The 26,935-nt window shown below is 40.3% G+C and overlaps 1 protein-coding gene across 2 annotated transcripts; it reads left to right on the top strand.

Moving 5' to 3' along the window:
- Positions 1 to 2,386: 2,386 nt before the first annotated feature.
- Positions 2,387 to 26,598, top strand: nt5c1aa (5'-nucleotidase, cytosolic IAa). Of its 2 annotated transcripts, XM_026155869.2 has the most exons (7): positions 2,387 to 2,905; positions 6,909 to 6,953; positions 12,793 to 12,960; positions 13,059 to 13,188; positions 18,960 to 19,082; positions 24,678 to 24,862; positions 25,833 to 26,598. In XM_026155869.2, exons 1-7 carry the CDS (start codon positions 2,750 to 2,752, stop codon positions 26,187 to 26,189), a joined length of 1,164 nt encoding a protein of 387 aa, XP_026011654.1. In that variant the 5' UTR covers positions 2,387 to 2,749; the 3' UTR covers positions 26,190 to 26,598. The 2 variants fall into 2 exon arrangements, with proteins under 2 accessions (XP_026011654.1, XP_080152155.1); XM_080296029.1 differs by lacking the exon at positions 6,909 to 6,953 and having other exon boundaries at positions 2,604 to 2,905.
- The last annotated feature ends 337 nt before the right edge of the window (positions 26,599 to 26,935 follow it).

Below are 26,935 nucleotides of genomic sequence, written 5' to 3' on the forward strand. Positions count from 1 at the left end.
ATGAGGAGAGGAAAAAAGAGCTACTACGTCCTTTCAGCATAAATACTAGCACTGACAGAGCAACACTGGTGCTTTTTTAATATACGTATTCACAGCAAGTTGCATTATAAGTCCAGCTCACATTACAGAGTATAACTGCAACATCTGCAAGTGTTAGATAGTTTGACAGAGCATGAACATGTTGAAATATTCACACACGTATTAAACTTAAGAGTTTGGCATCAACCCTTCAACTCACTTGTCTCATTGTTAGGGTTTTCTAATATAACATGGTATTCAGCTTTATAAAAACCCTATTATGACTGTTGTGAAGAAAACTCCTTCAGCTGTTGTCCCTCCATCCTCTGTCTCCCATCAGCCATATGTCCAGTTATTCAGTTAAAGGGTGATCACTGGTCCAGGTATCACTAGAACACCGGCCACCACATGTTGACTAGTATACAGTGTTAAAGAAGGAGTAAGCAACACCGATTTCTTGGATCAAAATGTATTAATGCAAAGGTTAAATAACACTAAGGGAAAGGCTACAATAGAATGAGTTCACAAGGAGCAGATGACCATTTGGTAAGTTGAGAACTTGAAGTGGATGAGGAGGTTGAAGAGGTGATGTAATGGAGAGGGCGAGGATGAGGAGTCAGAAACAGTAGTGAGTACTGTACAGCTCTGCTCTATATCACCTATACTCCGGGTCCCTCCATACTCTCGGTCTTTCCTCTGGATGAAGCTGGAAGCTCTTATACTGGCAGCCCCACTGTTTCACTGATTTTTTTGTGCAACTTTGCATGCTTTTTCTTCTAACCCCTAACCCTAACCCTTTTTCACAGTTGGACTTCTGGACATGGTAAAGAAAGGTAGAAGTTACCGTATGTTTCGGATTATAAGGCACATGAAGCGAAACAAAACAGTCAAATAAGTCAATCTTTACTCAACTCATTCTTCTTGCTTCCTCTACTTCCGTACCATTGACTGATTAATGTTGAATTCTCTCGCAGCTGCTCTATTCCCATGTTCTGGACCTACGAAGGTTTGAGTGTTTAAACAAGAGAGAAAAGTGTGAAAATGTTCATGGCTGTCTGAGAAAAGTGTATAAAGCGTGTAGTGAGGGGTTTTACGGCCTTAAAACATCTATAATAATTGTAAAAGATATCGTGGGTTATTTTTAGAGCGTAACTCCCGCGATAAACGAGGGATGACTGTAATTCATCATTGGTGACTACGGAAACCCTACCCACCTAATCTAACCCAAGGCAATGACAAGATTGCATCTACGAGGTGGGAACTCAGACTCTGACCCTGCTGCATATGCATTTCCGTTATATTTAAAGCAAGTCTTATTTTTTGTGCTTGATATTGAAATGAAGTGACAGCACCTGGGTTTAAAAAACAGTGAAACTTCTGTAAGTCACCTGTGAGGTATCATATTTGGGGGTTTCACAAATCTGGCCCTGTGTGACAAAATTTTGGTGAACTTTCTTTGTTAGTCTTTTGTGAATTCAGAAAAAAAAGTAATATTTGTTTCTAAATCCAAGTTAAAACCTGTAATACTTTGGTTGTTTTTTTGTTTTTTTACATTTAGCCTAAAACATTTATGAACTTGTAATTTTTGTGTGTGTGTAAAATACAGCAACAAACCACAGCAGCACTGAGCTCGATGCTGGGCTGTGTTATTAGGAGTACAGCCACTAATGGGCCTGAATTTTACTGAGTGTGCAACCTTGGTTTAAATGAAGGTTACATCCATTATGTGCTACCTTTAGGCTAATCTATCCCCATTCCCTTAACACCCCCTCCCTCACTGCCTCTTATACTCGCTATACCCCAGTAGTTATTGTTTAAAAAGTCGAAATCTATTTACATGTTTCTAAAAACACAGAGTTAGCTGGTGTTATAATATGATAATTCCACTTTTTTCTCTAATGATTTGTCCAGTCTTTCACCTGATTGGCCTTCACCAATCAAGTCACGTGGTTAAAAAAAAAAAAAAAAGCAGGCTGGCTCGCCACTGGATAAAATGGCTCATCACTTAGGCTATTTTTTGCTGTGTACTTACCGTGTGCCTGAGCATCCCATGAGCCTCTGGGGCAAACTGCATCGTCAACACACGAGGGACGGTGTTGTTGGCGGGGAGGGGGGTGTAGAGGAGGGGCCGCGCTGAATAAGGAAGTGGGGTTGTGATTGGTCGGCAGGAGGGGAACGAATGACACCAGGGAGCCGAGAGAGTGATTGAATGGGACAGAGAGGAAGGGGAAAGGGAGGGAGAGGGGAGCAAGGGGATAGAGACAGGCAGAGAGGTAGCAGCAGATGGATTGCTGCACAGCCCGCAACATACTTACCGAGGACAGACTGTATGTGTGACAGCGCGTGTGTGCATGTACGCTGTCACAGAGGAGCACGGTTGTGAATGAGTATTTCATGTTGTGTGGAAGTGGATGCAAGGAGCAGTAATTCTCTTGAAGGGGTGGGGGGAACGAGGGATACAGACAAGTGAAGAGTCAACACTTTCGCTCTTCACACTCGGACTACTTTCAGGGCAGGTGCAACACCAACAAACCACTTTAGTAAGCCAATCACCAATGAACGTGACAGAAGAGTCTCCGTAAATGCTACAGACTGAGGCGGGACATATTCTGTGATTGCTTGTGTTTTTTAAACATTTTTCTTTGTTTTTTTCGCCTGAGCGGAGGACAGTGTCTTTACCAAAGGTAGAGTAGTCTGGATAGCTTTGGGAGTGCAGACAGAGGGATCCTCTATGGTGAAAATGAGTCTGGAGCCTGTGCAGGTGATGAGCGGACAGGTCGCCGAGCTCAAAGTTGCCCCTTCGTCCAACGGCGACAGCGCAGGATCATGGGAGGGGAAAAGAGAGTTTGACAAAGACCACCTGGGCCTCACTGCCAAGCCAAAGCCAGTAAGTCTCACTCTCCACCCAGAACTGCATGTGTCCCACTTTTATTATGTAATCTTTCCAGATCACAAGAGCGCGAAGGCCTTGCCGGTTGAGACAATCACATGGAACCAAACAACCCTCTGTACTCCTCTTCCTTCTCTCCACCCTGTTGCTGCCCCCCCACGCCCAGCTTATTCTCTTGAGTCAGCTGTTGACATTGCCCACGTGCGGTTTTAAGCACACCTTATAAAAAGGGGGGGACTGGGAATCAGGAGCGACAGGAAAACTGTGAGTCTGGCTGTGTTTTGGGGTCCACAGACTATGAGTTCAGAGTCTATTTCATCCTTTGCCTCGGTCATGAATGAATTGAAGAAAAAACTAATATCTTCTGTGTCTGCCAGAGTTTAGCAGCTGGGCAGGCAAGCTGATAATGATGATCACTCACTGGACGTGGGTGCACAGGCTCATTTACACAAGATTTAATGACAGCAATACACACGATGCCTTGTAATGATGTATTTCCAAATAAATCTAAGGTCACAGTCGACCTGTCTAACATTAGGGTTGCAGTTGCCACATGCTACATAGGCACATTTTAAGAAACTAGAAGATACGACCTATCAAAATAAATCTCCTACACATAATTAGAGTTGTTCTGCTCAAAGCGTTTCCATTTGGGAATTCCTAACAGACAAAGATTTTATGAACCGCACCTTTCACCCAAATCATAGATGGGCTGATGATGACCTGGTAGATGTCAAGAGGATGTTTTATATAATAGATTTAAACAAATGTACTGTAGTGAAATCACACAGAAAGCCAGCAGTCACATGCTTTAATCTCTTAATGAACAATTCGAATATATTACAAAGTTTGCTTGACCAGACTGCAGCTATACTTGATCGCTAGGTCCACAGGCTGGACTTATATTAAACTGTCGAGATGAAAACTCCAGTTTGTAAATGTTTAGCTTGGATCTCAGCTTACAATTAAAAGGGATCAGATCACACTCACTGGCAAAGGTTTTGATTCTGTTTATAGCGTTGCAGGATATTGAACAGAACATACTGTACCATTTCCAGGGAATCACGGACCAGGCTGCTAAACTAATCCGAGTGACTCTGAGAGGGCATAACTGTAATGTAACTAACAAAGCATTTAGTAAGCTCGTACGATTAGAAGAATAAGGGCAAGAAGAAAAACATTAAAGACTGAGTTATGTATTCACAGGAAATGCAAGCTAACGTGAAAGGACTCAGCTAAAAGTGTCTAAAAGCCGAGTAATCTGTGCTGCTCGAAGATTAACGCGGCCACATCGGTGTATTTTCGGACTGTAAACATGCATCCCCATGTGTCCCAATGATAGCGCTTAGCTATCTGTCTAAATATTACCGCATCGTATTACCGTGTAATGCATTCATCTGAAAGAGCACATACCTACATAACAGCATTAGAGAAAACTGTATGTGATTATTTATCATAGGAACTGCACCGAATAGATTACACTGAGTTTATTTCAATGAATGAACTTTCTAATTGAACAAAAGAAATCACCATCTGGTTATGATCTCGTTTTCCATCAGGTGGTGTGATAAGTAATCAAACACAGTGAAATGAACTTTAAGCAGAACATATATAGGAGGACAAATAAAGGGTCATATTTGGAAGGTGTTACTTCTTTTTAGTCATGCACTTTTAGCCATGTTACCGTGTCATATTAAATAATTCTTTAAATAATTTAAATGGTCTGACAAGTGTAACCAAATAGCACTGATAGACCTTTTCATTATATCTATGCTGAAACAGAACACGTCCAAAGGCAGGTAATGAGGGTTTTTTTTTTCAACCCTAATCCATTTGAAAACAGTTTAAATGTGGTGAACAGGTTTTATCTTAACTTGTTGTCATTATTTAAAATACAGGAAGGTCTAAAGCAATGCTGCAAACAATTTTTAAATCCTCCAGTATTGTATGAACACAAAGATGTATCACTGTGCAAGTAAATATCACACAGTTTCTACACTTTTTATACCTTTAGTTTTTCTATATTATAGATCATAAAGCAAGGTCAAACTCATTTTAGTTTGTGGGAAACACACAGTCCAATTTTTATCTTACTAGTTACCAGAAAAATACAGCTTAATAAACTTTTTGTTGCTGTTTCCTTTTACTGTAAAGACGTTTAAGCACATTCTGAAAATGCTCACATTAAAAAAAATCAAAATAACAAAAACAATCCAAACTAGCAAACTGACAATGAAATAGTTTTTGGCAATTATGTTCAGGTTCAACCACACATCATAGGTTTTCCACATTCAGTATAAAGAAACGCTACTGCAGTAAATCAGTCCAACTTCTTGGGCTTAACAACCACAGTTTGGTGCCATCTGTCAGCAAGGAGGCTGTAAAACTGAATAAATTAGCAGTTTGGACTTTATGCTAAGGATGTAATCCATTCCTACGGATTTGCAACATGCACAAAATAGTATAAAATTCCCTCCTTTGTAATGTTTGCTCTGTGCAAAGCTATTAATGGAGATAAATTGGACATTTTGGTTGGTCAGATCTTGTCCCAGAGATGTTTGACACCCTGCATCAGCGTAACTTTGTGCTCACATTCATCTCTGTCTAAATAAATAAATAAATACATCTGGGTAAATTCGCAGATGAGTAAACATGCAACTATTTTGCTGGTAATAACTGAAATGAGTAAAGAAAATCAGCAGCCTATTTATGCAAGATAATTCATAATTTTATTGGGGGGGGGTTATGTTGGTTGGGTCTGGAAATTACGCCCCTGCCCCTATGTTAAAAGACTAAAATTAGGCTTGTGGTGAGAGGTTGTGTGAGGTTAATGATGTAAAATGACTCACAACTTACAAAAAATGCAAAGTGACGACACATAAAAGACGTCTGTGTTATTTATACCCTACTCAGTGATGCCAGGCTGGTCTGTGTCACTGTCTCCCGTGACTTCCTGTAAGCCTCTTTTACACGTTTATCTTAGACAAGATCAAAATAAATCATAAATGAGTAATTATACCGTCAAACCTTCAACTATCATACCCAAAGTGTGGCATAAAAAATGCACAAACACTAACCAAATACCGTGCACGTTATTTCATGATGCATAATTTTCAGTTGGGTGATAATACTGGCCTGATTCTTAGACCAAACCTCATAAACCCTGTGTTAGCATTGCTGTTTCTGGCAGTGTCCGGTCACTCTGCCATGTTACCATATCTGCCGGTGCTGGAACAGACTGCATCATCACTGGCCTTTACCTTATCTATAAATATCTGCACCCCCCCGATCGCCTCACCCTGCCAGTCTCTGCTCACACTCTCACTGCTTTTATTTTCCCACCGCTTCCCCCTCTCACCCTCTTTCACCTTTTTTCTCTCCCCACCCCTGCTCCCCGTGGGTAGAAGGGATGTCTCTCAGGCTGTAATATGTAAATAACACATGACTCATGGATACCAGTCGGGGTATCCATGATCTGGGAAGCTCTAACGGGATTAAAATATAAAGGGGGAAGCTGAGCACCACTTCAGAATCACACTGAGGATTTTCCTTTTTTTCCTTCTTTTTTTTTTTTTATCACCATCAACTTTATTTATACAGTTGCCTCTGCCATCACAGACATCAGTGGGTTGGAAGTGATTATAGTTACTCTGAGTCCCCAGTGCAGAGGAGCCATATGACTGGGTTTGGAGGCCCGCTCAGAGAGGCCAGGCAGTTAACACTACTGGTATCAAATCACAGCAAAGCACCGGAGTCTTGCTCTGGGATCACTCTCAGACTGTGTGACACGTTATTCATAGAGTAGACTGTGTACCAAAAGTCTGGTACACCTGCAAAACTGTCTGAGATTTTGTGCACGTTGATCACATTTCTCGTTTGTCTCCATAGCTTTTAGAAATATGTAGAATTATGCGTCAGGCATAGCAGGACATTATTTAAAGGAAATATTGTGATGCTGAAAAAAAGCTTTGTGATGAATAAAAACTGTCATTCTGCTAAGGTGACAGGGAGACGAGCCCGGAAGGTGGAGGGAGGCGTGTTCTTCGTAAGTATGTCCCAGTTGAAAGTTGGTGTCCAGTCAGTGCCACACCTTTCACCCTGTTTGAACCTCCTGTGATGGCTGTTGATGTGCTTGCATGATCACGGATACTCCCACTCTACTAACCAACGGGCTGACCTAACGCATCATCACGTGTGCTGTCATGTCGATCCATTCTTCACGTCCGTATTGGCTGCCGAAGGAATATACAGTCTCATACTCACCCTTCACTACACTGAATGTTTTGGTGACTTTGAAAAAATAATAGCAGTTTTTAGATGACATCCTCTCCTGCAGGCTCTGAAGCAACTCTCATGGCGCATATGAAGCTTTTTCTTTGTTTTAGCAAGTCACAAACCTACTGACATTTGTAACTACGCCAGTAACTAAACATCCAGCCTTTTTCAACAGTATCATGTGTGGCTCACTATTAGGAACTGGATTTGTTTGAAAAAAAGAAGTAATGATCTAATATTGTAGTTTGTTAAATATTTATTCTTTGTGGCCTTTAATTAACACCATCTCCCAGTGGGCATTCGTGTTACATCAGAGGTACTGATGGGAAAGATTCTCGTGTTTACAGCTTCTCGAGATGACAACAACTTGAGCTGGCAACTGCTAATCTGATTGTGCTACATCCAACGCTAACCAACAAAACAAAGAGACATGTACATTATAAAAAAAAGATATATTATAGGCAATACTATTTAAGGAGTAAAATTACAGTCTATAATTTGGCCAAAGATATGATTTTCTTTTGCAGCATTACCTCTGCAAACTGCTACCGTAGATTTTTAAATCCAACAATATGCAGTTGATGTGCAGACTTTCAGCTTTGATTCAAGGAGTTTAACAAAATCTATGTAAGAATAGAAAATATTTCTATACATAGTCCCTCACCCTCACTTTCAGAGGCTGAAAACCCCTAGATAATTGACTGACAAGCAGTTTTGTGGCCATCTTTCCCTTGTTTTATACACACACACACACACACACACACACACACACACACACACACACACACACACACACACACACACACACACACACACATATGATAAATAAAGAAGTGTTAAATTTGCATTTTATAGCTTTACAATGTAATTTTAAATAAAAGGTCAAAGTGAGGGACCCCATTATTAGGCTGAAAAAACAAAGTTTAGAGTCAAGAAACACTTTCATGAATGGAAATACAAAGGGTTTACACTAAGGTGCAAAACATTGGTTACACATTAAGACGAAGGCCAGGTTAGACTTTGCCAGAGAGATGGAGCTATCGAAGGTGTATTCAGGCCTGGCAGAGCATCTCAGTGGAAGAAACACAGCATTTGGTGATGTCCATGGGTTCCACACTTCAGATAGAGTGCAAAAGATTTTCATTGAAGGATTATTTAATGCAAACCTCTTGTTAAACCCCTTGGATTCAAGCTGAAAGCTGCACTTTTGAAGTGCAGACTACGCAGGATTGATCTATTACATGCGGACAGTTCTGCTTCATTTCCAGCTTCATTTTTATATTCTTGGACTCTGCTAGAGTAGTGTTGCATGATTCACAGTTCAAAAGAATCTTTATTTAGCCCCTCAGTCTATTTAGTGTGTGTAACATGCCATTTCAGCTCCTCTCCCTCACTGTGAGCCAACTTTCTTCTTAATGACTAGTTTTTTAAGACATTTGCCAAATTGATGCAGACCTTCTGCTTCCTAACGATACATTTCACTCTGACTAAAACATGAAGCAGATTTCTTTTTAAACTTTTCTTCTCTTATTAAGTCAGCAAGAATAACACTCCACATTTTGTCTATTTTTATGCAGTTTTATTTTAACTGTCACTCCACTCTTGCACTCTTGCTCTTCCTTTTTTACTTAGTTTTGCTAAGACAGGCTGTAATTGTCAGAACTCGTGAACTCGTATGCCTGTGTTTGTATACGCTGCCGTAGGTAAATCCTTCAAGATGGCGTCAGGTTTAGAGTCGTGTAATTCATCTGTTATCACATTCATTGTGCTTCGCAGTCAGTGTTGATGTTTCATATAGTGAAACATATGTGGATCAGAAATGCATTACGACTAATAACAAAAAGAAGAAAACAATGATATTTTTCTATGATATGCATGCACGGAAAACATGTTTTTCAGTTCAGTGGACACAGAAATATAGAAACTGTCAAAATTAAATAGTGTTTCATCAAATCTATCCTTTAATCTGACTCCCATGTGGGATTAAGCCTAGCCAGGTGACGTGTGTGTTAACAGGTAAGTAGGCAACAGGTCAGCAAGCAGCAGGGTTGTGATGGAAAAGAGGCTAAATGCAGGAACAATGGCACGGCGCACATGTCGGCTTGTGGCCTATTTACAAGTACACAAGCGTCAAGGCTGAGATGAGAACAGGCAAACATCTCAATACACAGAATCCAACCCCTCACTCATCCATGTGGAAACATACTGACTCACAAGCACAATTTTAGACGCACTGAAAACAGCTGAAGATCACAGCACTGTATAAACAACAGTAAATATACAGTAAAATAATTAGCATCGGATTCAATCAATACTGCATCAGAACAGTAAATTTAAAAAAAACAACCCATAAGCAACACTCCATTTACCCAGTGTCACATGACACACTTTCACACTTTCACATGCACATTAGTGTTCTCTGCATTGGCTGAAACACTTTGCCCCTTCACCCCACTCTTCCCACTACACAGGCACGAGTTCCTCTGCCCACTGTGGGCAATTATTGCCAGTTAACCCAGGAGGAATGCAGCTCCCCCCCGTCAACCCCTAAACACACAGGCCTGAGTGTAAACACACACATTGGGCAACATGAACACAATATGACACCACTGCGCCATCTAGCAGTTCATCTGAGACCATGGAAACAAAACACACATGTACAGACAAAGCTCCAAAGAGCTCTACATACACTGACTCGTTAAAATGGACCTCTCTGTTATTTAGTGAAATATAAAATTGTTGTTTTTCCTTTTTTAAATGTATAGAATCTGAAAAGCATGAGGAAACAGGACGGGAGTGTTGACATTGTATTCTGAAGGTTTGACATTTTTGCCATTCATATAAAACAGTATGATTCCACACAAATTAAATTCTTATGACCATGTGCAAAGAACTTGGAGTCTTGTTACCTTTGAAGAGGTTTCTTTGAGGACAGGAACTAGGTCTGGGACTTTGGTAAATCAAGGTGCTGATAAAACAACAATAAATGTAGTGACTCTGCTCTCAGTTTGCGTTTAAATGGGCTCGAGCTGGCTGTTATGTGCAAACTGTTTGTGATAATATGGTGATTAACTGTGATAAGCTGGCAAAAAATTAGGAATCTATTGCCATCCACATACAAGAAATTCACATTAAACTGAAATTCACACTGACTAGTTAAATTCACAGACCAGCCAGAAGCTCATACAACAGAATTTCAGGAATCTCTCCACAAGTAGTCACACAGTTGCTGCATGATAGAGATACTGATAGGAACTGTTATTAAATAGGACTATGATTGGAATACAACAGCTTGGAAACCAGTTAAGTTGTTGAGTCGAGCTCCCTGTTGCAAGGAGACACATTGCAAATGACTTGTGTTGATCAGTGCAGACTGGCTCAGACTGCTGCCTACGTTTAAAAAGCAGCAATGATCTGCAAGCCTCCAAATTCTGAATGCCATTGGTCTATTTTCTCCTAGTCATATGAAGGTTTTTACTCTACTGCGGCTCAAACATTACCCTCCAGTTGGTGACTTCCAATAAAAATAAAAAGTAAAAGCAGTAATACTTGGCTAGTTGCGAGGGGACTCGTAGTCCCTGTGAAACTGATGACTGAAGCCCCACTCACACAGGCTTAGACACTCGTCAGGGGTCAGGTTACATCCTAGTAACTATAGGTTGCTAGGGAGAAATGTGGTTTCCCTGACCGCTTGCCAAGTGGATTTGTATTTAAGAACAGTACTAGAACGTACTTTTTAGTTCAAAAGCAAATTAAATTGGTGCGTTTGTGCATTTTCCCTCAACTTCTACTAAGACGCTGTTTGACTGTCTTTTTTGCACTGCATGTAAAGCCTGTTTATCCACGGAGCTCATGAGCAGGGAAATTTTCTTGTTAGACTTTTTCACGTGTTTGAGGGGATTTTGAATTTTTTATATATTTACGAAATTAAATGCCTAAAAATCCATTTGGAGCTTGATTATTTGGCCCTACAAAGGTTCTCAAGGACAGGCTTGCGTTGTGTTGACAGTGCAGGGACAAATTGTGTTTCTTTTAATTCTAGAGGGTAAACACAGGATGGAACTTGTAAGATGAAAATTCAGGAGGTCTGTGTTTACCACTTCTCCTTAATATTGTTTTGTGTCCCATGGTAAATATATCTTTTATATTTTTATTATTTTGTGTTTTGTATTTTTCTCTTGCTTCTGCACAATTCTAAATCTGATCTTTGCAATATTTTCATAATTACTACAGCCACATGAGGCTGAGGTGATATTGAAAGCTAACAACAAGCTGTAATCACGGACTGTATATGAGAGATGGACATATTCTCTGTGTATGAAAAGAGAAGGGAATTTCAAACCTACACACTTTCTAAAGCTCCAGCCACACAGGAAGTAATTCACTCATCAGGCTTCGCATTAAAGCTGTTTGGTCATTGGTGGACATACCAGGCTCTGGTAGCCTCTAGTTAACCCTAATGCATTAACTGCAATGTCATATGTGAATCACCTGTATCCTGTGTTCTCATTGGTACACATTTCAGTCGCTTGGCTCGAAGCTGAGATTTTCAAAGTTTCACATGTGACCTGCCCACTTATTTAGAAGACAGTCCCTTGAAGTTGTGTAACAGCTACTACAGTAGGTATGCACTCTATTGGATTTCTCAGATTTCCACTTCTTGCTCAAGATGGTGACAGCCAAAGTCTGAGGTTTTAATACGAGAGATTATACACATCCACTTTTATATATACTCAGTGCTCTTAAGCCCAATTTCTTGCTTTTTTATATCTGTATGTTAAACTGTTTTCTATAAATGTTGAAATTATTAGTTTAAATGGTAAATGGTAAATGGCCTGTATTTATATAGCGCTTTACTAGTCCCTAAGGACCCCAAAGCGCTTTACATATCCAGTCATCCACCCATTCACACACACATTCACACACTGGTGATGGCAAGCTACATTGGCAAGTTTAACTTCATATGTGCATATTGTTATTAGTAACTCTTAATTTAGAATTGCTTTTATGAGTGCACCATGTTTAGTTTAACTGCAGTTTGTACTTTTTCTATTATAAAGGGATTTTGCCAACTAGATACTCTATTCTATGAAATTACATTATAATATCAAACAGCTTTAAAATTCACCCAAGATAGCACATTCTTTCATCTATATTCTTAAAAAACATAAAGAGACAGTTCCATAAACTCAAACAGTCACAATGTGATTGAAGTGAAGACTTCCAGCTCTAATTCAATAGTCATGAAATTGTCTGATTACTTTTCAGCCTCTGAAAATGGTTTTAATTCATAAACAGTTAATGCTGTACCTGTAAACAATTTTTGTGAGACTACATAGTTGAGTTTCTGAATATACATAGCCTTCATTCTCTATCACTCGAAATGACTCCTGTAATGTAATGGCATTCAAAGAAGTTAACATCGATAGCATTTAACACACTGATGTGAAGATAACAATAATAGACCAAAACAGCACGCACTCTTTAAATAACGGGCACGCATTCCTCTCTGTGTTTCCCATTAACCTTATCATTACTGTTCAGTGGTGTTCTCTTTTTTTGTTCATCTTTATCTTTCCATTGTCCACCTTGACTTTGGTTTTCTGCAGCCGAAGCCAGAGAACGCAGTGACCGTAGCTGTTTCCTCTCGGGTCCTGTTCCGGACTGAGCGGGAGCAAAAGGTGTTTGAGCAGCAAGGTGTGGAGGAATATCTGAGATACCAAATTGAACATGAGAACGAACCCTTTGCTCCTGGGCCTGCTTTCCCCTTTGTCAAGGTTAAAGTCACACAAGCACACACAGATGTTATTTTTTAATTCTTAAATTCTTTTTTGGTCTTGATTTTTCTCAGCTGACTGTTTCTCTGTCTTGACAGGCTCTGGAGGCGGTTAACGCTCGTCTGCGAGAGCTGTACCCCCAAAGTGAAGAACTGTTCGACATCGTTTTAGTAACATATAACCATGCCCACGTTGGAATCCGGCTCATCAACACCATCAACCACCACAGTAAGCCTAAAAACTGTCAGTGTACGCCACTGAAAATGAATTACTCGCCCTACGTGGCACTATTGAAAGATGCTATGCAGCAGACAGAGTTCTCAGTTTAAATAGCTTCCTGTCATGGGATAACAGTCCATTGATAGGTCAATTATATATCTGAAATTTCAAGCACCCACACAGACACTATCAGTTTGACAAGCTTATTATCACACTCTCCATGTTGCCAATCTGAACTATGCCCACCGCCCCCCACATCATGTCTTTGAAATCAGAGTCTTTAAAGACCTCATTTGGTTTATAATCAGGAGAAAAAATATAATGTGCTCAGATCTGCTGTATGCAGTAAGTAGCTATCAGCCATTTTTCTTTATGTCCATGACAGTGCTGACACAGGAATTGGAATCACCTCTCTTCATATCATAGGTAATAACTGCAATCCTTGAATTTTGGACCAAAACTGACTTTTGTTTCCGCGCAAACTCCATGTTTGTGTGACTCATTAGCAATAACAGTAACACGTTCCAAAGCAACATGTTACTGTTATCACATAAAATTTTTCAGTAACAGAGTAATATAACACATTACTGCACCAATCAGAATCTGTAATTACAGTCACAGTAATGCCTTGACTTTTTCAGTTATCTGCAGAAAAGGAAAAAAAAGGTCAAACAACAGGCCATTTTTCTTCGTTTTCAGTTTGCATGAGGAAGGAGGAAAATAATGGGAACTGTGTCCACATCAGAAACAAGTACATTATGCTGCTAACACAACTTCGGCTCTTTGCAAACATCTGCACACTAACAATGCTAACGAAAGCTAGCAAATCCCCAGATTGATGCTAAGGCTGAAAGGACACTTTACCATTACTTTGCTTTTAGCATTGCTTTCTGACAAGTAGTTAAAGAACATTTTTCTTAAGAACAGTAACATTTAATGTTCATCTGCTAACCCACCAGCTTGTCCCAGTTGTACAGAGATTGCAACTCTATTTTTACTCTGCTGTTACCGAGGCCTAAGACTGAGTTATAATTAGGAAAGAAGGAGTGAGGATGTTGGAGTATTTTGACATTTACCTTCAAAGCTGCATCACGTTTTGAAGACCTCAAGTGGGCATGACAGAAAGGTTGTAGGGGATTACATTCTGACATTTGAGGGCCTCGAGGGGATTGTGTGTCAAGGAATCTGGATAATGTACAACCATGTGTCCTTAAAATTTCTTAATCAGTTAGATAAGCAAGGGCATTTATACAGGGTGGCAGTAGCTCAGGAGGTAGAGCATCATCTACTGATCGGAAGGCTGGTGGTTCAATCCCTGGCTCCCCCTAGTCTGCATGCCAGATATCATTGGGCAAGATCATATTCATACTCCATTGCATCGGAGTGTGAATGGTAGTTGCTGTCTCTGTCTTTTCTCAGCAGTGCGCACACATGGAGCAACGTTTACCTAAAAGCACAGAAGACAGTGCATGTGTGTTTTATAGAGTACTTTGAGAAAGTAAAAAGGTGTGGATGGTAGAAGCAAATGTTAGAGCATGATCAGGGTTAACAACATTCCTGGGAGGTGAAGTTATTATCAATGATGAGAGGTACGCTGGAAGATGTTTTTTAGAAAAGAAAAATAATAAATAAATAGCATTTGATGTGTGTCAGTTAGAATCTTTAGTTCAACCAAGGGACAAAAAGAAAAAGAAAAAATACTGACGTGACAAAAAGCTAAATAATTATACTTAGTTTTCCTCCAAAATATAAGTTTAGGGCTGCTGCTGATCAATCACAACTTTACTAAGTGAAGCAGGTAATCCCTGTATAACTTAAAAAAATAGTCTATAAATGCATCTGCTTTTTTCTGGGGTTTTTTCTCAATTTAATGCTTCCAATAAGTGCACGCTTTCCCACTAACGTCCAAACCCAGCACCCAAAAGCATCCATACATCATCCAGAATCTGACGCAGGCTCAGCTGAGAGACAAACAGTGGAGTGTATGAACAGCTGACTGACAGGATCCTTCCCAGGGAAACTCTCAGACCCCGTGATGACATCCCTCTCACAGACCACTTCCTGTTCAGTTGCTCTAATGTTTTCAGATCCTCGGGGCTTCATGACGGGAGTGGGTTCAAGCTTATTTCCCTTTGGGATGTAAGAATAATCCAAGAGGCCCGAAACAAAAACAAGTCTGAGCGAAGCCACCAAAGCAACACTCGGCCTTCCAGATGCCGCCATGTTAGATCCTCTCTGGTGGCTCTATGTGAGGCATTCAAACAGTCGCTTGACCTCTGGGCGTTCCTGCACACTTAAAGGAAACATGGCTTCTCTGATAACATTGATAAGTGTTTCATGAGCATCTTTCCTGCAGTGGGTCTCTCTGAGTAGCAAAGCCGTGTTAAAAAGATTGAGGATCATTTATTCTAGCTTGAAACTGGATGTGCGAACTGGACATGTTTATTTTTGATTATCAGCGCACCCAAACTGTTTTTCGAGGCAGAATCAAGTATTAAATTCCTGCACTATACACCTATGAATAATGGACGTGTGCAGGGGCAGAATTCTACCTTAGCTTGTAGCTTGTTCTGGGTGCTCTGCAGTGTCTTTTCAGTCATGTTGATTTCCTGTTTTATTACCATGTTTCAGATGTTTTGAACAAGCAAATAAATCATGCAAAGAAGCTAGATGAAAACATTTTTCTTAATAGACAGGGGAAAAAGATACAAGAACGTCAATGGCAAGCATATTTTCCCTCGAGTGACTCCCACGCTCCTGCACCAGTCTGAAACACAGGATGAGGTGCGGTACAGCGTAGGGGAAGGGGAGGGGGTCAAACTCACCAGGGTCTGACTACAAAGCTAAATAAACCATTAAGAAAAATCTTCAGAGGACAGTTGGTTCTTTGAGTAACTGAGAGGAGATTACTCAGGGGGCTTAAAGCAACACAGTTCCTCTGTTCCTTCTGGAGTCCAGCTCGTTTTGCCTAGAGCCTGATTATGAGTCACACTACATTTATCTGCCTTTGTTTCTTTCATGTGTCTTTAAAAGTGAACTTCACATTTTGAACTGATTACCAGAACAGCAACAGGCAAGGTTTATACATACAAATGTAGCCACCAAACTGCACAAAAATATCGAACTTCAGCCTGAAGAATATTCGCTTTGTCCGCCTGCTTGTCCGTATGTTCTGTATTCAGCACAGAGCTGCACCTGCCTGGTTTGCCTCAGCATTTACTCCTATATTAATATTACATTATTATAGTCGACAGTGGGCTCTGCAAATTATTCGCAGTGGGGTATATATTTTCCCACATATTTTCCCAGTTCTTTGGAATGACGTGGGATAAACTTACTGAGCCTATAATACATTGAGGCAAAACTTGATCAAAGTTTTTTTTATATCCAGCTAAAAAACAAACAAACAAACAGACATTTCTTATCAGCTTGGATTCATGAAAAAATGGAAAACTCAAGAAAGAGCATCTATTTGCTCATGTACATGGACGTCAGTTGTTTTGTGTTTTTGTAAGGTCTCAGTTCCACAGGCCCGGAGATGGATCGGTGATATCCTTTAACCTCAGGTTGGCAGATGGTTGCTGGCAGTCTCCAAGCAAAATTTATTTAAAAAGAAAGGTTTACAAGCAAACCAGAAAGGGAGAATGTTCACCGTTGCTTTGCACTTTTCACAGTTTAACGACTGCTTGGAGAGTAGTTTGAGAGTGTTGCATCAGTCTACTAGCATCTATAACAAATCCAAAAATGTTTTTGATCTGCCACCTGTTTTGTGCCCAATTTTCACCTGAGAGCGAGGAACCTCCAGCAACCACTTGCCAACCTATTGGGGGATACATGTTTTTACCTAGAAAATAGAAGTTGCCCAGGTGTTATCAACTGATCTGTAGGTCTGTGTGACTGAGGCCTTAGACCAGGGATGGCAAACTCATTTAGCATCGTGGGCCATGTAGATAGTCAAAAAACACCAATAGAAATTTTTGTAGAGAAAAAACCCAGAGACTTTTCTGTCATCAAATTGTTTAATTGATACCTAATTACTTTGCTGTATGAATATCCAAGAGGGAGGTCTTTATCAGTAAGAAAAGGTAAAAAACTTGTGAAAATACAATTAAAAGTCCAAGTCTTCATAGGACGTTTCTGGCACCCGGACCTGGTGATGGACACAGCTGCCTTAGACTTAGCACAGCTTTAACCTCCTAGGACCTGGCGTCCATATATGTGGACATCACATTTTGGGTTGTCTAGACCAGATTACTAAATTTTGCTCTACTTGGGCCTGATATGCACTTACGGGGACATTATAATGCCATTGTTCTATCAAAATTTAAAACGAATGTCCTCAAATGTGGATATCAAGCCCTTGTAGAGTAAAATCAGGTAAAAACATCATTCTTTGTTTTTACATTCATGAGGTCCCAATCAGCCCAAACAGCAAAGAGAAATTAAAAATGCTTGCTACGAAAGAGTTCGGGTCTTCCCTGCTGCAGCATGTACCGAGAACATTTTAAGCCATCTTTTGTTATTTTTGGAGCGGTTACAACATATAAGCATTTAGATTATACCCTGCTTGGAAAAAAAAAGTAAGGGAAACTCTCTAATCAGAGTATAACACAAACTCAGTTAATATTCAAGCTGTCCAATTACTGTATCCATATCATCTGCTTTAGAGCAAATCAAATGTGTGTTTTCACTTGCAGCTGACTTTTTACACTAAAGGTCAGTGAGTACAGCGTAGACTGGAATAACAGTTAGCTTTGCGGCGTTACAGTCTCAGAAGGTCATTAGCTGCTGCAGTTTAGGCTCTAAAATGACAATTTTACAACATATAGAAGCAAATTACATGGAGTAGGAGTTTTAATGTACTCTGATATTTTATTTGCCTCTTTTAAGTTCCCAAACGTTGTGGAAGCCCTGTGCTAAAAAAGGCCAGTGGACCTTTATTGTGGATGAAGATAAATTCATGCCTCGGCGATTGCAGCTTTAAATAATTGGAATAACCTTCACATTTCTCTTTTTATAAATCTCCCGTCCACACTAACCTCCTCCTCTTACTTCATCTCCATATATCTTAGGTGTCGCCTACCTTTTCATTCTATTATGACCTTCAACTCTAATCAAACTCAATCCATCACCAGATATTACTCTATTTTACTCCCGTGCCCTTTCTAATAGCCCCCCATCCTCTTTTCCCTCATAAATACCAGCTCATTTTACCCAAGGACACAGATATAATCCGCAGATCTGTACTCGTGGATCTAATTACCTAATATCAGTCTCTTCTCATTTTCCACATACCGACTGTCCACTGCTCGGTGGATCAGTCCACAGCAGCGAATTAAAAGGCCTCCCAAGCCAAAATGTAAACAGACACTTTCCCACCAAGTCTTTTCGCTTCCTCCTCTCATCTGCACAGCCTCCGTCTTCCCGCCCTTCTATTAACCCCCTCTCTGGACCCTCTCCATGTTTTAAGTACTTGTAAGTTTATCCTCTCACCATGTCTTTAGAACATCTTCGCTCCTTTTTGCCGTCCACGGCCCCCGAAGTGACCCTTTCGTGAACTCCCTGACAGTCAGAGCCCCAGCTTCTAGTGCAAATATAGATTATATAAGCGACTCTTTGAAGTCATGCGGTGTTTGCTGGTATGCTAACATGCAAATAGATGCATTTATCAACACTGTAATGGATCTGTAATGCTGATGATGGACTGAATGCTGACATTTAACACCAGATGATGTACTGAAATTAAAAACCTTGTTGCTATTTGTTCCTCTCATCCACAGACTTGTTCATTGAGAGGTTTTGTATGACGGGGGGGAGCAGTCCTATTGGCTACCTGAAGGCCTGGCAAACCAACCTCTACTTGTCTGCTGATGCCAACAAGGTTAGGGAGGCGCTGACTGAAGGTAAGGCCAGTCCTGCCACAAAGCTGAAAAATACTTAGAAGTTACTAAAGTTTACAGCTTTTTCTACGTTTCACACCAGATTTTTTTTTTTTGCATTATGTGACTCTTATATAATAATGATTGAAAGCTGTAGCACAGGACTTTTACAAGCTAATAAATATCTGTTTATTAGCATTTTAAAAAAAGAGTTTACACAGTGTTATTGAAGTATATCGTTACCTCGTGACTCTGTATTTTGCACAGTTCTAAACCTGCTGTCTTTCATTGACTGTATATAAAAGATGGCCATTGTGTCGTACTTTATTAGTTTTGGATTGCTCATTTTGAAGCGTTAATGCTAGCTTTTTTCCCCCGCCATTTTTTTGTGTCTCTGTTTGTGTGTGTGTGTGTGTGTGTGTCAGAAGTTTTGCATGAAACGGAGAACCAGCTTGACAGCTAAAGCTTGTCAGCTTGGTGAGCAAGCGGCATCCATAAATGGTGGAAGTGTTAGTAAACAGTTGACCTTTGCTCCAGGAGGGGCAAAGGGCCTAACCAACCACCTAAACATAAACCATAAAATGTACGAGTGCAACACACAAAGATGGCTGCTAACTGGTAGTAAGTGATGGATAAAGAAAAGACTAGAAAATTCTCTTGCAAATATTAAAGCACAAACGTCTTGCTGGACCACACAGCAGATCATATTGGAATTAATATTCTAAATTCCATTAAAAAGTGCAAACAGCACAAAAATTAAACTCGAATTAAAGTAAAATGAGGTCTAATAAACAGTGATTGGACCAGAGACCAATACACAGGACTATCAACATGCTTTTTTATTTTTGCATTTTAAGATGGGATTTATTGGGGATTAAATGGCTTTTGGAACGGGGCCTCTTGTAGTCCTTAGATTAACTGCAGATTTTGTCACCTCAGCATTAACCTAATTTTCCAGTCGTAGAGCGTGGGATGATTGGTTTACCAGAAAAACTAGGAACAACTAAAACAGGAATAGAAAATTGAGGAATCTCCTGAGGATGGGTTACTGAATAACCACTAATCACCAGAGAGGATTACATTAGTACAGCATTTGGTTTATGTTCATATAATTACCATCCGACTATAGTGGAAGACAAAAGAATTCAGATCTGAGAACAGTAGATGGCAGTGATCATGCTCGTATTTGCCTCCAAATATGGGGTGCATTGCCACAATAAAAAAATATATTTATGCATGCTAGTATCCTGGTGTCCTCCTAGAGATCGGAGTAATTTAAATGGAGTAATCCAGTTATATAGCAAACCAGTAGCATCAAGTCATACACGGCCCTCACACACTCCGTTACTTCAGCTTTATTTTGATCAGGGAAATGTGTCCGAAGGAATGCCTTCAGGAAGCTTTCGTGCCTCACATTTAATTAAATCGTCCTTCTGAGGAAGCTTGATCTTGAATTCTTTTCAAAGCACGCGTCATGTAACCGCACTAGTTGTTTTGGCCTATTTGCATGCATTTTATTTACATGTAGTTTCAGCACACTTGACCTTTTCCAAGCTGGATAACAAAAACTAGTTTTTGAAAGTCTTTCCTTTTTTTCAGACACAGATAGAAATGTTTTGAAATATACAGGTTCAAGTATGATTTGAAATTCATAGCAATAAAAAACTGATCTAATCCCTAAATCATAAATCCCCAAATATATGCCATGTCATACATAGAAAAACTACAAAGCAGCCTGCACACACACACACACACACACACACACACACACACACACACACACACACACACACACACACACTGTGCTAGGAGTGTACATTGTGTAATGTGTGTGTATTTGCATAAGAAGTAGCAATGACATCTTCTGCAGTGCTGCTGTGGCTTTAGTCTTTGCACTCTATTTGATGGTTTCCATGGTGCCATGGCACCGTGAGGGGTTACCAACATCCTATTTGTTGTAGCTTTGGCTAATTTGTGTCACAATTTGAAGTCACTGGTCATTTTCTGCCAAAGAAATAAGATCCATTAAAATGCAACGATGGAAAATTTGTGGGACTTGAGGTGACAACCACATCCAACGATTTAAATCCCTTCTGTGCAGCGAATTTCATGCTGCATTATTACTGCAGCCAACACAGAGGAGGTTTTTGTGACACAATCTGTGTCACTGGGTGTATAAACTTGAGACAAATTTAAGGAAAATTAACTGGCTGTGTAAAGCTTCAAGTGGCTATGGTTTAAGTTCTGTCGCACAGTAAACCTGCTCTGGAGCACGTAAGAAATCCACAAGTGCAAAATGAGTGCCTACTGACTAGGGATGGGTACCGGTGTCCGGTGCCATGATGGCACCGGTTCTGACATAAACGGTAGTAACCAGACCGAAAAGCAGCGCACATTTCGGTGCTTTATTTCGGTGCTTTTTTTCCCTGAGCTGTGATACACTTTAGATTCTAGCCAATCATTTTACGTTTCCGAGGATAGTAGGCGGGGCCAGGTACGTACGTTCTGTTAGAGCAGAGCTACAGATTAAAAATGTCCAAGGCAAAGCGGTCAAAAGTCTGGCTTTACTTCATAGCAAAATATGCAAACTCAGCAGCCTGCAACAAGTGCTTTAAGCTGATACTGTGATACTGTCAAAGGAGGTAACACCTCAAATCCGATGAAACACCTGGCGACGCATAGCGTTTTTTTTAAAAGCCCAGAAATGCGCCGTATTTGATAGCTTGCTGCGAGACCTCACACAGAGCACATCTACTGCGGGTGGGTTGCCTGTTATGCAACATCCCCCAAAAACACGAAGAGGAGAGTCCTGGCCCCTAGCCCTGCCAGTGTAGCAGAAATGATGACGGATGATGATGGCAGCAGCAGCTGTTCTTCTCTGCGTGAGTAGCTAATTTACGTTGAGTAGGCTAACCACGTTATTACATTAATGCATGTAAGGTGAACTAGCAAACATCATCATAGCTACATGCGGCTGTCCTCTTGTTTGATGGCAGATACTCCCTTCACCCTGGCTAAAAAGGCTAAAATGACCAAAGAAAAAGTGGAAAACAGTTAAACATGAGAGGTTTAGGACAAAGTTTGTGCTTTTTCCATTGTTTAAGCACTGCTTCCAGCCAAGAGTGATACCATATATGCCCCATAGCTGCAGAAAAGGCTAACATTGTTATATTTTTACAAAAAACAGCTGAACATGAGAGGTTTTTGGACCAATTTTGTGTTCTCCATTCTTTAAGCACCGGTTTGAGCACCGTTTGAGCACCGGCACAGTTTCAAAAGTACCGATTTGGCACCGGTATCGGATAAAACCTAAACGATACCCATCCCTACTACTGACCAATCAGTTTGCCAGAAAATCGCATCACCATTTCTGGAAGATAGTGAGACGTTTTTCTTTCCCGACAAGCACTGAGAGGAAATATAATAGCTCAGGAGCAACATTACTCATAGCTTGTTTTTCCCCGTTGGCCTCAAGTAGCAAATCAGTTTTATTTTTCTATCAGCCTTAACATAGAAATGTAATCCCAACACAGGACGGTCTAAGCCATGCACTTTATGACCTTATATAAAATTTGCAGATAAACCCACTTACTGGTTTGAATTCTGTTTTTATCTTTGCTCTTTGTTTGCTCTCACATAGTTTTAACCCTGCTGGGTTACAGCTGAAAGAATTCATGAATTTTATCTGAGACTTAATTATGGGCTGTCTGTAAATGGACTGCGTTTATGCACCACTTTTGCAGTCTTTCTGACCTCTTGAAGCACTTTGCACTACAGTCACATTCACATATTAATACAGCAGGTTTTCACAAGGTGTAGAGCTTTCAGCTGTATTGTGTTTAACCTCACGTTATAATTTTCGTTTTGTTTGTAAAATATCCGCTCTGCTTCCCAGGAGACCTGTGCATGCTTGTGATTGGTCATTTGTTGCAAACGTCACCCTCTTCATGTGCACACACATGCTACTTAGGGCATGCCACGTTGATGACTGGGAAGGCCACAGAACAATACAACCTAAAGGGATCAAGGGTTTCCTTTAACTGTCAACCATCTGTAGCTGTAAAGGCATCTCCAGGGACTTTCTTCATGTCATTTACAAGCTTCGTGCCAGTAATGCCGCACCTCTGTGGGAGGCAGCTCCTCAAAAACACAGAGCACATAAGCAGTGAAGCAAAGGAAGTGGTTCTGACATTTTACTTGAAAGCTCTTAATTAGCTGTAAATCCATTTGTTAATACTTCCTCTGAGTGTTAGAGCATGTTTTTAAGGACTGCGGCTATGAAGGTGACAGTTAAAACCTTCCTGATTTGTTCTGTTTCTGGCAGGAAATGAAAGAGAGCACTGAATGAAGTGAAAGATGCTTTTTTTGCACCTTAGAAAATCAAAAGATTTATTTGTGAACTGAAGTGACGTTTAAAAGCTGATTTTATCTAAACAAGTGATGTCTCTGTTTACTTGATTCTCAACCACTCAATATGCAAAAACACTGTTTAGAAAAATTAAAGGAACACTTTTTTTAATCCGAGTGTAGCACCAACTAAATTAAGATGCCTTGCTGTGTCTCCCAGCACAGTCTCAAGAGCATGGGGAAGATTCCTGGAGACAGACAGTTACTTTAGGGCCCTTAACCCACCAGCAAGACTGTTATTTGCTTCTGTGTGCAAGAAGGAACTGGATGAGCACTGCCAGAGCTACAAAATGACCTCCAGCAGGACACTGGTTTGAATGTCTCTGACCAAACAATCAGAAACAGACTTTATGAGGGTGCCCTGATAGCCAGTGGATCCTGTGCTCATTGCCTGGCACCGCGGAGCCCAGTGGGCATTTGCTGTAGAATATCAGAATTAGCAGGTTTACCGCTGGCACCCTGTGCTTTTCACAGAGAGAGAACAAGTTCACCCTGAGCACATGTGACAGACATTAAAGAGTCTGGAAAAACTGTGGAAAACGTTATACTGTCTGTAACATCGTTGGTCTTTCAGTGATGGTCTGCAGAGAGATATCCATGGCAGGTATACTGGCTAGGTAATTGCAGACTGGCTGCCATTAATATTAGGATGAAACCCTTGGATCTTTGTCAGGCCCTACACTGGTACACTAGGTCCTGGGTTCCTCAAGGTGCAAATGACAATGCCTGCTCTCATGTGGTGAGAGTATGCAGGAGGTTCCTGAAAGATTAAGAAATTTATATCCTTGACTGGCCCCCAGTTTACCTCAAATTGTCCAGGAGCTCTTTGATGCTCTGATCCAGATCTTGAGGGAGATCCTCCAGGACACCATCCATCATATTATTAGCAACATCCCCCATGAGCCTGTGGGGACCATACACACTATTCAGTACCAGTTTGAGCTGCTGCAATGAAAGGAAAACGGACTAGCCATGAACTGAAACATGAAGTAAAGGAAGCAGGGCAAAATATCTGATAGGGAACGCAACTCCTGACTCCCTCTAAAGAAGAAATGCAGAGAATGCAGTTCAGAATTAAGTGCAGGAAGTGAAGGAATTAATCATAATGTACTAATGTTAAAAACAAATGAAGTGTACAAACACAACTTCTCTTTAGCTGTAATTAGCTAAGTGATAGTTGAGCCCTTTATTGTCTTATGCATTTGTGTTCAGGCATCGCAGCAGCCACAATGTTCATGCCGGAGAAGATGACAGAGGTATCCGAGTCCCAGCTAAGAGTGGCATTTGATGGCGATGCTGTCCTCTTCTCAGATGAGTCAGAACGCATCTTCAAGGCCCATGGGCTGGACAAATTCTTCGAACATGAGAAGGAAAATGAGGACAGGCTACTGGACCATGTTGGTATTCTTTAATTGAATTTCTTTGCATTGATTTTTATTCTATTCAGTTTTATTTATAGCGCACCAAATCACAACAACAGTGACCTCAAGGTGCTTTCTATTGTAAAGACCCTACAATAACAGAGAGAAAACATCAACAACAGTTTAAACTAGCACTTTAGTGACAGAGGGAAAGAAAAACTTCCTTTTAACAAGAAGACAGGCAGGGTGTTTTGTTAATACGTTTCTCTTAACAGGATCCGTGGTGTTGGTGACAACATAAAGTACATCCTGCACCCTAACCCTCCGAGGTCATTGGTCACAACCCATAACCCTATCAGAATAGGGTTGTTTGTTTTTGTTAAATTGTTCTTTCAAGGCAATCAGAGAAGAAAGAAAAAAAATTTCAGGTGACACAACAAAAAATATTTCACATTTTCTTCCTTGAAAATTCAGTTTTGTCTTTCTTTAAAATAAGATTAGCAATTAGCTTGGAGCTTAGAAGGTTAATACCTGAGGCTAAATTTCAAAGAAAAAGAAAAGAAAAACTAACTGCAGATTACACACACAATATCCCATACTGAGATGACTCCAAAGAGTGTAGCAATCCTTAAAAACATTATATTCTTCCTAATATTATCTTTTCCAAGCAGCCTCAATGATGAGCGTGCATATGGTCTCCACATGAAATCCATTTCAGTAACTGATTATTCTATGAATATATTATGCAAAATTAAATGAAATAATAAATTGTTTCTAAAGACTGTCAGTTGACATGTCATTCTCCTTGACAACCAGCAATTTTGGAAATTAGCAGTGCATACCTCACGCTGTGCTACATTACAATAAAATGGTGCTAGCTCAATCAGGGTTTGTATGTGTTACATACACATAAAGCTGATGCGTGACAAGTCAAAGATGAGTCAAATCTTAACATATATACAAGAAAACAGATAGCAGGTCCTCACTAGCTTTTCCTCTTTGGCAGGGTCCCCTGAAGGGCTTCCTAGAGGCACTGGGGAAGCTCCAGAAAAAGTTTTACGCTAAAGGCCAGCGTCTGGACTGCCCTATCCGCACCTACCTGGTCACAGCTCGTAGTGCAGCAAGTTCTGGGATTCGGGCTCTCAAGACACTTCGGGCCTGGGGGCTGGAGATCGATGAGGCCTTGTTCCTTGCAGGAGCACCAAAGGGCCCTATGCTTGAGAAGATAAGGCCACACATCTACTTCGATGATCAAATGTTTCACATAGAGGGAGCGGCAGAGATGGGTACCATCGCTGCACATGTTCCCTATGGCATTGCACAGAAACATAACTCCAAGCACAACACCAGCGCAGGGAAGTAGACAAAAGGACTTTGGATGTTGGTGACCTGGTAGAGGGAGGGGATATTATCTTAGGACAAAACAAAAAGTTGTTAAAGTAAAATTCAGATGATGAACTTTTTCTATTTTTTAACTGTATGGAAGTACATGTTTGCTTGACCACAGTATCTACTGCCTCGGCTTAGTGCTACTACTTTAGGAGTCAGATAAGAAATCTGGATAAAGGTCAACAAGAGGTCTGGAACCTGAGATGACCCAATAACCAAGGTGTCCAAAAACAAGTGTTTCATTAAATCATGCTTTGGTTCTTGACTAAGTATTTCTCTTACTACTCCTTGTCTTCATAGCGAAGACAAGGAGTGAACAACTGAATTGTTTATATATATATGTAACAGTGCACTGAATGTTAATAAATGAACTGTGAGCACAATGCAGAGATATTATATTGTTAACCATTATGGTGATGTACTATAGCATGAAAGTAATAATTTAAAGTTTTGTCAAACATTTTATAGTTTGATTACACACAAATGTAAAAAGATTAGGATGCAGCTGTACAAAATGTGTTGTATATTACTGAAGCATTCAATGCCATCTGTTCTTGTGTTCCAAAATCCAAATCAAATATAGAAAGCCATTTGGTGCCTTAGGAGTGGAATTATAGTTCTCTTGGGTGAACACAGGCAGGAGGGCACAGACGGTTTGTTTTATACTTCAGTGAAATATGTTTCTAACTGTTTTAACCCCACGTGGCACCTGACAGGATC

This window comes from Astatotilapia calliptera, chromosome 22, assembly GCF_964374335.1.
Source record: "Astatotilapia calliptera chromosome 22, fAstCal68.1, whole genome shotgun sequence".
NCBI lineage: Eukaryota > Metazoa > Chordata > Actinopteri > Cichliformes > Cichlidae > Astatotilapia > Astatotilapia calliptera.